Source organism: Lampetra fluviatilis, chromosome 2, assembly GCF_964198595.1.
Source record: "Lampetra fluviatilis chromosome 2, kcLamFluv1.1, whole genome shotgun sequence".
Lineage (NCBI taxonomy): Eukaryota > Metazoa > Chordata > Hyperoartia > Petromyzontiformes > Petromyzontidae > Lampetra > Lampetra fluviatilis.
The window spans coordinates 10,354,411-10,366,900 of record NC_136276.1 but is presented as its reverse complement, the minus strand read 5'-3'; the positions used below and the strand labels follow the sequence as shown (position 1 = coordinate 10,366,900).

The following is a 12,490-nucleotide window of genomic DNA, read 5'->3' as shown; positions in this document are numbered from 1 at the left end:
CCGGCTACCTCCACCCCTCACTGACGCGAACATGGCCGCGCCCACGTGCGCCCGGTGAGGTCGGTAGAGGAGTTATTGCCGCTGCTGTGTTTGCTGAGATCTCTCTCTCTCGTTTATTTAGACGCCGTACGCGTGCAGTGTGTGTGTTCGAAACATGTGCACTCGTTGAAGTGCACAAAGCCGCTGGCAGTGGTGGCACACACACCGTCGCCTCAGTGGCGAATGACGGCTGAAGTTTAAAACTTGTTTTGTAGTTGTGTGGGAGTTTTTGTTTTATTGTTAACGTATTAGAGACTGAAAGTTTAGTGCGTGAGGTTGTTGGACTGGGTCCCAATAGGCTTGAAAAGCACAGCATTGGAGCACTTGAAGGGGTCACTGAAACCAGGGTAGTGTTACTCTATTACTGTCCTGCCAATGTCATCGGTAAAGGTTTAATTGGGCTCCAGCGGACGCAATGTACCTTTTGACAGCAACGTTGCGCGCGAGCGTCTCCACCCTTCGCGGGGCCGCACAGCTGAGAGCCCGAGGAGGCGCTGTCGCTCACAGGTGAGATGTGTCTCCCCCCCCTTCACCCCTAGGCAGTCGTTTAAATCTGTTGTAAAATTAGCCACAGCGCAAAGTTGTATGGCTTGATGTTTATGTTTTTAGAATGCTTTTGTTTACCTACAAAAGTCCCATTGAGCCTCGTGACTCATTTTCAGGAAGTCCCTGCCAATTTTTTGCGATGATTGCTGTGCATAATTCCGATTGAGTAATTTGCGAGTTTATTTTTTTAACTTGGACCATGACGCCAGTACACAATTGCCTACTTTTGCGAATAACATCATGGGATTATTAACGTCCACCGTGAAGCAGATTGTGCGCATTTTTTTATGGTCAATACCCGCAGTAATAACCAGGGCGGCCGCTGGAATAGAATCGTTATCTTCCGCAAATGCGCGACCACTAAGCCATGGCACTGCCCATGTTAATGGAGAGGGAATTAAGACTTGCGAAAGCACTCCGTTTTGTCACAACTGGTAATAACGTAAATGGCGTTTCAGCAACAATGGAACTGTGTGTGTCCTTGTACGCTCGCCGTAGGATGCGTTACCCAATTTAGTTGCTCAAAAGTGCTCCCTTTCAGCACCAGGAACAGCCACTCCGTGCCGATGTTGAGGTCGAGTAGGTTAAAAGAGAGCTTTCAGCCCAATGCTTCAACACTGGTAGAATGGAATCCAAATTTGCAACAATTCATATCAACATAATTGTTTTAATTGCTCTTTATTTTGGCGTTTTCTCGTGGTATTTAGCAACTAATACGTGATTTGAACTTGTATCTATTTTGCTATTTTAAGAGGCAGCTCTCCTTTTAAAAAGACTTGATCTCAATGGCTGCTTACATGTTGATAAATAAAGGTCATGGTCATCAATCTAATTCCGGATGGATGCCTCCCTAAGACGTCTCCATCTCCCACTCTTCAGTGATACAATAATCCATCTAACACCTGCACACACAATGATTTCATCACTTAATTTTCTCGTGGATGCATTCCATTCCTTGGCTGCCACTTGACTATTGTTGACCATCTGCCATTTATTATTGACATAACTTGCATGCCTTTGCACTTAAATAAACGCACGTGAATGTACGAAATCTAATTTGCTGTGTTGTCCCACAACTCGCTTTTCAGATGGCCTCTGAGCTCCTCTGCCTTCGGCAAGAATGGCACGTTGGACAGTGCCATACGCACCTGGAGCCGATTGGTGGGGACAAGTGTGGCCAGAGTGGGCAGAGCTGCCGGGCGCTCTGCGGTATCATCTTCCTATCGGGCCGTGTTATTCACTGGGAGTGCTTCGCTTGTAGTGGGGCTGAGACTGTGTGGTAGCAAAGTTCACTGTGATGTGGACATTAACAATAACAAGAGCAACATTCATGTCAAGAACAACAGCGAGCCATCCTTCAAGTGGAAACTCTTCTGGAAGTTCTTGAATAAGGAGATACTGGCATTGGCTTTAGCTGTTGTGGTGAGTAGTTTTGCAAAATATGTATTGGTAATTATTTCCTTATAATGAAGTGAAGTGCCCCAAGCCAACTTGAACATTAATTTTCTAAACTAACCCATTATGTGCCAACATCGGAAAAAGGATGAGAGGACTTCAGCTGTTAGTGGTGAACAGATTGAACACAAATGAAAGAAAATATGTTATTAGCAATGTCATTCATGTACTCGTTTTGCAATAGGAATTAAACATTTCAATACATTGAGAATAATGTTTATACTAGATTCGAAGCTTTCGTGACTGCAGGAATTATTCTTTGGTTCTTTCGGTAAAGTTTTCTCGTTCATTCTTACCTGACGATGGTTGCTTGTGTTGCAACCGAAACGTCGTATTCTATTATTATTTGATTTTAATAATGTTTATGTTTTATTTCAGCTGGCATTTGGTGCTGCCATTTTGAACATTAAGATCCCCATGCTGCTGGGGGAGCTGGTGAACGTGGTGTCTCGTTACGTGCAGGAGCAAGCAGGGGACTACCTCGCAGACATGAGGGTGCCAGCCACTCGCCTTCTGGTCATGTACGGCTTCCAGGTAAATACTTCAATTGTATTAGCAACAATCGGGATATACATTTGGTAATAAAATGTTATCGGCTCTGCACTTGTGTACAAAATGCTGTGCAGTTGGTTAGATGATATATTCACTCTATATTCAAATTTGTGTAATGTTTCTAATTATACTTTGTCAGGAAATGTTGTTTGCAGTCCCTTTATTTGACAGATTCATGTTTGTTTGCATATAGGGCGCACTGACCTTTGGATACATTGCAATGCTCTCCCAAGTTGGTGAGAGGATTGCAGCCTCTATGAGGAAAAGCCTATTTGAGGCACTTATCAGGTGTGTTTGTTTATCTATTTACTTATTGTTAACATAAACTGACTGTCACAATGTTACTTTTTGTTTTGGACACCTGTGATTAACATTTTAATGCATACACTACAGCCACTGCTATATCACCAATGTTTCAATGACCACGTTTTATGTACGCTACGCTCTTAACTTGAACATTTTCTTCATTGATTTTCAGGAATTATTTTTCGAGCAACGCTATTGTATTATGTTTGTCATATCTCATTTCTTAAAGGTTTTGAAGGAGCGAATGTTTGATTTTGCAGGCAGGACGTGGCATTTTTCGATGCTAACCGGACAGGCCACCTAGTAAACCGACTGACCTCGGATGTGCAAGAGTTTAAGTCATCCTTCAAACTTGTCATTTCCCAAGTAAAGTCTGCTCAATTGTACTTTTGCATTCATGACTTGCGTCTCACTTTCTAGTTGCAGTTTTATGGGACTCGTGTGTACTGTTGATGTCATGCTCTCTGTTGCATCTCTGTCTCCTATAGGGTCTCCGCAGTGTGACGCAGACTGTTGGCTGCGTGGCCTCATTGTATCTGATATCCCCCAAGCTCACGGGCTTGATGGTGGTGGTGATGACAGCCATGGTTGGTGGTGGAGCTTTAATTGGTTCATTCCTGCGTAAACTCTCCAGGCGAGCACAAGAACAGGTTTGTATTAACATAATTTATTTACAAAAGATTTTGTGTTCTTACTATATTCCTTGCTGGGATTCTGAGCAGTGTGATGCTCACATCTAACCTATAAGAGTCTTGAAGCTTAGTGAGGCTCTACCCCATAAATACACATGTTGTGGGCAAAAACTTCGGGGGACGTCTTCTTAGAGGCAACGCATTTATTTCAGATAAACGATAACAATAGCTATAACAGCAAGGGGTATGGCCCCTGTAACACTAAGGGGTACGGCCCCTTGACCCGATAACCTGAGGGAGGTACAGCCTCCCTTCTAGCTGGCCCTACAGACTCCGGACTATGCCCTCACGGGTCCTCCGCTACGAGAGCTAGGGGAGGCTAGACTGACCCGACCTAGCCAGGGTACGGGTCCCACCGCTGGTCCGCTACAACCCGGCTCTTACAAGAGCCTCGGTTGAGGGTCCCAGGGTGCTGGTCTAGTCTTCTGATGTCTTCGAGTCTTGAGTGGATGAACACTGCCGGTCCCGTTGAGAGGACCGGCTTTTATACACAAGTTGGGGCTTACCCCGCCCTTCGCCACACCTTCCCTCGAACCTTCCAGAGGGATCTCGAAGGGTCAGGAGTGAACCGTCAGCCCTCAGCCTCCACCCCTTGGGGGTCTGGGGTCTCTACCTCCAGTCACGGGGCACCCGGGGGGGGGGGGGGGGTACCTTAGCTTCACCACTCCACCTCCCGCTCACTCTCCCGGCTGCCCCCTATCGGTCTGTGAGCGTGGTGACAAGTCAGAAGACAGCGCCTCAATAATGGTGCAACACATGCATTAAAATTGTATTAGTGTTTGTAAATACAATAGGTGATGGTTTTTTTATTTGTTGCTGCAAATTCTTGCATGTTTCTCGTACTGTTCATAATATAGGTTTTTTTGGGTTAGATCGCGGTAATATAAATGTGTCGTTAAACCCGCCACCACCTGACACAGGCAATTAGTAAGGTTTGTCACGAAAACAGAACATGCCAATTCGTTACGAGTACAGCTCACCAGTGTGTTGGAGAGCAAATCCACAACATTTATAATCTGAGTATGACGTTTCGCCAGTAATTACAACAAGCATCATCAGACGGACAGCCAAATTTGTAAGCCCTTCACGTGCGATAAATGAATGCATATAAATGACAATGGGTATCCATTGCCGGGTGGGTTATTCGTATGGTAATCAACGTACATTATGCATGCACATTGCTCTTTTACCTCCTGTCCTTTGTATGCACTAAAATAGCAGTACATGTTATTATCTGCATACAGGTAATTTTCATCTACTGTGTTGCAGATTTCCCAGGCAACTGGAGTAGCAGATGAAACCTTGGGCAATGTGCGGACTGTGAGAGCCTTTGCTATGGAAGATAGCAAGTCTGAGTAAGGCTTGCTGTTTGATACTCGGCATTAACACTTTTCAAACCATCTTCAAATGTCATATGCTCACTTGTCTCCATTTGTCTTTGTAGGCAGTATGCAGTTGAAGTGGATAAATCGTGCAAAATGAATGAGAATTTAGGGATTGGAATAGCAATATTTCAAGGCCTCTCCAATATTGTTCTTAATTGTGAGTATATTATAGCACACCAGACAATTGATGTTGGGGGGGTTGGCTACATATGGTGCGAAATAATTTTAACTTACATACTGTTATGCAAAGCATATATTTTTTGCACCACTGATGTTTTTTTTCAATAACACACTTTGTAAAACTTCAATGCTTCGTCAGGCATTGTACTGGGCACCATTTTTGTTGGTGGCTCACTCATGGCTGGAGAGGAGCTTTCTGCTGGAGAACTCATGTCGTTTTTGGTTGCTTCCCAGACTGTGCAACGGTACCTTGTGATCTCTTTATATTTTTTATCGATATTTTTCACAGTTGTGATTAATGCATATTCTTTGGTTCTTTCAGTAAAGTCACGTAGATAGAAAAATTGTAAAAAAAAAGAGAATAAAAAAATATTTAAATAATTCGCTACTTTAGCTAAACCGGTTAAATAATTATAGGGGAAACACATACTAATTAACTTATTACTAACGTATATAATTACAATAACCCCCTCCCCTCCGCCACCTCTGATTTATGTACTTGATTGGGTATAGTGATTGGGTTCAGTTATTAAATAATACACATTACAACTAATTACTAATCGACAACTGATTACTAATAACAATTCACTGATTACTAATCTATTATAGAATTACAATATGTCTGCAGCGATTTGTCCCAAACCCTTAAGAGCTACATCGACCTGGGCAATAATGTCATCCACTAGTGAAGTTCAACCTTTTAGCCAAAAACGACTTCAGACCATCAGAAATTGGGCTATTACTCAGATTAATAGCAACCTTGTCAATGTATAACTTTTTAATGTGTGGATCTGGTTTCTTCTTGGAAAGGAGGTTGAACTTGGAAATCAGGTCATCTTTACATTTAGCTGACATGTTATCTACATGTTCCCAATCAGATGTAGACATTTTTTCTGTCAATGTTAACATTTACATTTTTATTCACTTAATTTAGATTTTTCTATCTACGTGACTTTACCGAAAGAACCAAAGAATTTGAATTCCTGCAGTCACGAAAGTTTTAAGTGATGAATGCATTTACCTTTTGGTAGAGTGATATACTATTTACTTCAACCCCCTTTGCTAAATAGATTGTTCTATTTGCAGGTCAATGGCTAGCGTATCCATTCTCTTTGGACAGGTATGTGTCAACATAACACTTGTTTTTTATTTTTAAAAAAATTATCACAATTTTGCTATCGGCGTTGTGGCATGGGACAAAGTATTTGTTTGGATCTCTCGCAGGATGGTGCATCTTTCATGTAAAAAAGATAACCATGGAAGTAGATATCAAATAGCTTGCCTGTGAGATATCTTCAAATAACCAATGTTTCACACAGTAGGGGGAAGCACTTTCCTATGCACCCTGTTAAAGAGATAAATATTTGTTGCATAACAGTCACAGGAACATTTTTCATTCTCACAGCTGAAATTTCGCTAAATGAATTGCAGACCCAATTATAATATGATGGTTACTTGCAGTCATTAGTGATCAAGCTGAGTCCTCAAACTCGCTACACTTGAAACCTGCTTTAATTAATGTGAAGGGAGGATCTCCCCTGTGCCAACTCAGTGCTCTGACGTTTAAAAGGAGTCGAGCGTGTTTTGGTCATTGTGGTACCATCATCGTGTGATGGGCTTATGTGGCTTTTTGTTGGAAGATGGTGCGGGGGCTCAGCGCAGGCGCTCGTTTGTTTGAGTACATGGAGCTGGAGCCCTCCATCCCAGTCCGAGGTGGCGGCATCATTCCCCACCACTCCCTCCTCGGTCACGTGCGCTTCAACAACGTCACGTTCAGGTTTGTACTTCCACCCACACGCATGCGTGTTCTTGCGCCCCGTGTTTACTGCCTTGCACACCTCAAATTATGGTGTGTGACTTAAATGTTTTGGGATTTTGTTGCATCCTACGTGTGATGAACACAGCTACCCAACACGGCCAGGGCAGGTGGTCCTGCGCAATTTCAACCTGAACCTTCCTCCCTCCCAGACTATTGCCATTGTGGGGTTGTCTGGAGGAGGTGAGTGATCAACGCAGTGCTCGCATGTGTACATTTTGGCTGAAATAAAACAACAAAAAATAATTGAGGTACTGAATCTCCCAGCGCCGCTATTTTTTGACGAGGCCAATTGTTGTGATGTTTGTGCGTTGACCGTAGGAAAGTCGACAGTCGCGGCGCTTCTGGAGCGGTTTTACGACCCAGCGAGTGGTTCGATCACGCTGGACGGGAAGGACCTTCGCACTCTCGACCCCTCCTGGTTACGGGGCCGAGTTATCGGCTTCATCAACCAAGTAACGGCAACAAAAATATAACCACAGTTTCCAGGGATAGATATGATGAATGCATGCTGGGACATTCATCGTCATGCGTCAAGGGCTCCCCACACCATCGCAATCTCTCCTGGTCCAGTGCAGATACCATCAATCTCACTCCTGCTTATGAACTGATCTTATTGCTCTGTCTACACGGCAGTTGGTCTCTTAGGCATGTTTTCTCCTCCTTCTTAGTTAAGTGGGATATTCACCTCATTGTTATTTATTCTGCACCAATAACTGATAGGTATGATAATAGGTTTCCCCCTTGTTTCTGGCATCAAAACAGGTGTTAAGATGTTATTCTGACCACAGATATTGTGGTTAATGCAGACATGATTCCTTGTAAAAGGTTTCAGTTTGGTGTTTTAACATCTTAACACCTGTTTTTGTTGCCATAAACAAGGGGAAAACCTATTCTCATATTTTGGTACTGGCAAAGGAGGTCCCATGATGTAACTGATAGGTAATTATCGGCCATTTACACCACAGTAAGTGTGCAATGGTTCATTGATTAAAATGCACATTGTTGCTGAATTTACCTGTATGCTAAAGATATCAATAATCGAGACTGCTCATGTATAAACCGGACTGTGCAAATTTGGCAAGACAAACAGAACAAATGAGACATGGTAAATAAATGAGACTGTACAAATGATACAGTATCAGCAGCACGCAATCAGACGGTAGAGACAGTACAATTAAACAATAAAAGCAAAACACCAGATTAAATGTTGCATACAAAGGATGCAGGCACTACAGTGTATGACAGTCTAGGTTAGACTGTACAATTAAGACAGTATAGTTAAATAATATATTTTTGAAAATCAAATCGTGACCCCCAGATTGTGGCAGTACATAAAATCGGTAGTGGGGGATTAAATAATTACACGCCTGATTGATGCAGCTTGCTGTGTAACTCTTAATGTGTGCAAAGTGACAGAAGTTTTGTGAGCCTATAGCAGCAGATCTATGGTACTGTGTGCCTTTCTTTCCATGAGCCTCTGCTGTTTGGCACACTGTCAATCCCGCATGTTCTGTTTGACAGAGTAGCAGACTGACCGTCGTCTTGTCTCACCCTTTAGGAGCCTGTGCTGTTCGGCACGACCATCATTGAGAACATTCGCTTTGGGAAGCCCGGAGCCACAGACGATGAGGTTTATGCTGCAGCTCGGCTCGCGAATGCCGACGATTTCATCAGGAGCTTCCCTGATGGATACAACACTGTTGTTGGTAAGAAAGCTGCGCATTTGCCACATGTAAAGATCTGGCCTGCTTCCATGGTATTATTGTTCTGGTCTTGGAGCGGTGATACAGTGGTTAGCACACCAGGCTACGTGCCCAGTGACCAAAGTTCAATTCACGGCCATGGCTAACATCAGTGGTGAATTATATCTGAACCAGTCCGAGGCCTCCCCTATTCACCCACTCGCACTGATGGCATGGTGAATTTAAAACATAGGCTTTCTTCGCCAATGCTGTACAAATATCCATATTTGTTTTGTAGTTAGGCCCCATGCTTGTTTCATGCTAAAGCTGAAAGCAGTTTGAGTGAACAGTCCAACTTCATTGGTTGGAATGTTATCAATACATGGGCACATATAACCACTTTGTGTACGTGACAATGTTATCAGGAGGTGGAGTGTTAATGACAAGAACTTTAGCATGGTAAAATATGGCCAAACAACCCCCATGACTATGACCGACATGCCATTGGGTGGTCTTCGTCCGTCAGTGATGTAGAGCCCGAGTATGTATAATTATATCCGCAGTATTAACCAGGGCGGCCATTCGCCTCAAACCTCGAACTTCTTCAACACGTGTCAAACGTGCTAGGCCATGTCGCGACTACAAAGTATTTTCTGATAAACGAAGCCTCAAGCCCATGTTGGACAGCCCACTGCTTAGGTTACGTATCTATAAGTTCAGGGCCGGCTCATTCCTTGAAATGCCTCTTCCTCTAAATTGTGCTCACGAGCCATCGTTTTGCGGCGGTGCCACTCTCAGGCGAGCGCGGCGCCACGCTGTCGGGCGGGCAGAAGCAGCGGGTGGCGATCGCGCGCGCGCTCATCAAGCAGCCCGCGGTGCTGGTGCTAGACGAGGCAACGAGCGCGCTGGACGCCGAAGCCGAGGGCGCCGTGCAGGAAGCGCTGGAGCGTGCCGCGCACGGCCGCACCGTGCTTGTCATTGCGCACCGCCTCAGCACCGTCGCTGGCGCCAACCTCATCTGCGTGGTGGCCGGTGGAACGGTGCAGGAGGTGAAAAGGAGGCCGTCTCGCTCGTGTCCCGTCTCTTTCCAAAATGAGAACACTTGGAAGGAGAGGTCAGGTCGTTCAGGGGGTCGGAGGGCTGAGCTGACACCGCTGAGCTCATACATTTGAATTAAGGGTCAGCGATGTAACAGAGTTTTCAAGTGTAGTGAGTTGACGGTTTCGGCACGGTTCACAATGTGTTTAAAGAAATAATCACTTGAAATTTAGTTTTTTACGGAATACTCCAACTCTGAATTGTTTTATTTGTTGGTTTAAATTTAATGTAACAGATGGTTCTTTCTATTGCAGGGTGTATGATACAGTGCATCCCATTGTATTTGGATGAAAAATGTCACTTGATATCTACTTCTCTGGAATGTGGAGTTGCATTGCCCTGTGATAGTTTCAAGTAGATACTTAATTGCAGTGAAATAAACGTGACTGTGTCTTGTAACTGACAGATGGGCACCCATGCTGAGTTACTGAAGAAAGGGGGCCTTTATGCGGAGCTCATCAGACGACAAAACATGGAGCAACACAAGTAACGTGGTGGATTATTCCACCGTGGAAGAAGGGGAGCAGCAAGTTTACGGCCTGCGTCATGGCTTTTACTGTGGTACTGTGTTGCCATTGGCAGAGAAATCAGGGCAAAAGCAATACTTCTATTGAATGCCCATAATGTTAACCCTTTTGAGTGGGTCATGTTTTACAAGACTGATTTTAATTAAATGTCTATATTACTGTAAAAAGAGCTCTGTATTCTTTGGGTCTTTCGGTAAAGTCACGTAGATAGGTTAAAAGAAAATAACAAAAAACTACGACGTTTCGATCGCAACACAAGCGTTTTTTTGTTATTTTCTTTGAACCTATCTACGTGATTTGACCGAAAGACCCAAACAATATGAATTCCTGCAGTCACGAAAGCTTTAAGTCAAGATTTGTGAGCTCTGTAATGACTTGTGGAAAATGTTGCTGCTGTACGCTCATATTACCAGAAGGGGGTGTGTCTGTCCTATTGCTGTTCTAAGTTAAACCAGCGTCTGTCAGAATCTTTATTTGTCAGTCGGCTTTCAAATCAACTTACATCCAATTATTCTCTGTCTTCCATTAAAAAAAACTGGGATTGGCAACGAAGTCACCTCAGCACAGTGGAATATCTTGGAATGTAGTGAAATGTTTGAGAAAGGAATATGGCACCACAATTGTACTTTTAATGGAATACTGTAAAAGGTTTTTTTCAGAACTGTTTGACACAATCCATATTAATTCTAGATTTGAAGCTTTCGTGACTGCAAGGATTCATACTCTTAGGATTTTTTCGGGTAAAGTCATGTAGGTAAAAAATAAATAATATTAATTATCTGTTGACATATTTGCACATGTGTGGACCAGGAATCAGGACTGTGACCAATTAGAAAACATTGTTTCTGATTTGTACTTCATAAGAAAATATGATTTGGAATTCTTCCTTTTTTATGTCCATCCTAGTACTGTATGTGTATATAATCAATGCAACATTTCAGATGATTTACGATGTACTACATTACTGAATAAGGGCATTAATACAACACAATGTGTTGAAGAATTGTGCGAACTTGGAACAAAAATGTGGCCATTTCAGACAAAAACATTAGTTGTCTGTGTGTAATGGTGAAATATAACATGATTGTATCAATTTATTATGCTAACGTTAACAGTTTTACTGTGAAAATAAAAATGATCAAAGGCGTGCACTTGTTAAAAGTTTTTAATTTCTGAAATGAAATTAAACATTCATAGTTACAGTTGAACACCTTTAAATCAATTTGGTCTTGTGACCCAGCCGGCCTACGAGCATGCATATTGGCAAGGGATCCACTTAATTTTCACCCATTGCGCTTTGGCTCGTGTCTCTCTTGGCGATGTTTGTGGCTATTTTTTGTGAGAAATGTTTTAGCGTTTTCGCGTAAAACCAAAACATTCACCGCCTCTACTCGCTTACCCCCAGTAGAGGGCACACATCTTTGCCAGTGAAACATTTCGGTTCTGTGCCATGCAGGGTGATCCATTTTTTATATACCCCAGTGATTTCTAATGAGCTTTATTCTCAACAAGTAATTGAATATTGTCGAAGCGATGGCGCCATGTCTATGTGCATCAGGCTAATGTTCATGAACTTGATAAGTGGATTGAGATTTGGTGAAGGCGTATATAGGCTTCCAAATGAAACTGTTTTCCTAATTGCTCATTTTAGTGAGATATCTAGAAATGGATGATAATAAGTGTAATGTGAAAGTAAAATAAAAAAGTACACACTACACAGCATTCACTGCTACCCCTGTTAATATTCCCGTAAGAGGTTGTCAACTCAAACTTTAACATGCATTCCCTACCAGATGGTTTTTATCATACATACATTCCTACCCATCCCCAGCTTCCAAGCCAATTTGTGGTTTACGTAATGGGGCAGCGATGCTGGTTAATGCTGCGCTATGTACATTCTTCTACTATATATGCTTTAAGTGTGCTGAAAGAAGAGTTAAAAGTATTTCCTGCAATTGTAGTTTCGATTATTTGCTCGGGCTCATTGCCATCTTGTTCTTATAGATTTTTCTGGGGTCACTGTTGGAAGTTAAGAGTTTTCTTGTCTCTGCAAGTGCATGCACATCTACAGTCTGTTGCCAGTCCACTGCTGGATGCGGGTTGTAAGGGATATTTTACCATACTTCACCACACTGGTTCGTGTGGCTTAGTCGAAGATGGCTGGAGTGCAGTACAACTATGGATTTGTCTTCACTGCTCTCTGCTGCCC

General features: G+C 43.0%; 1 protein-coding gene across 1 annotated transcript; it reads left to right on the top strand.

The window, feature by feature from the left end:
- Window positions 1-22: 22 nt before the first annotated feature.
- Window positions 23-11,879, top strand: LOC144942244 (mitochondrial potassium channel ATP-binding subunit-like). The gene is made up of 16 exons (XM_078868992.1): window positions 23-546; window positions 1,674-2,007; window positions 2,419-2,574; window positions 2,786-2,880; window positions 3,159-3,264; window positions 3,387-3,548; window positions 4,860-4,945; window positions 5,035-5,132; window positions 5,295-5,400; window positions 6,242-6,275; window positions 6,796-6,932; window positions 7,060-7,154; window positions 7,293-7,426; window positions 8,533-8,680; window positions 9,455-9,705; window positions 10,161-11,879. Exons 1-16 carry the CDS (start codon window positions 455-457, stop codon window positions 10,242-10,244), a joined length of 2,118 nt encoding a protein of 705 aa, XP_078725118.1. The 5' UTR covers window positions 23-454; the 3' UTR covers window positions 10,245-11,879.
- Window positions 11,880-12,490: the final 611 nt, after the last annotated feature.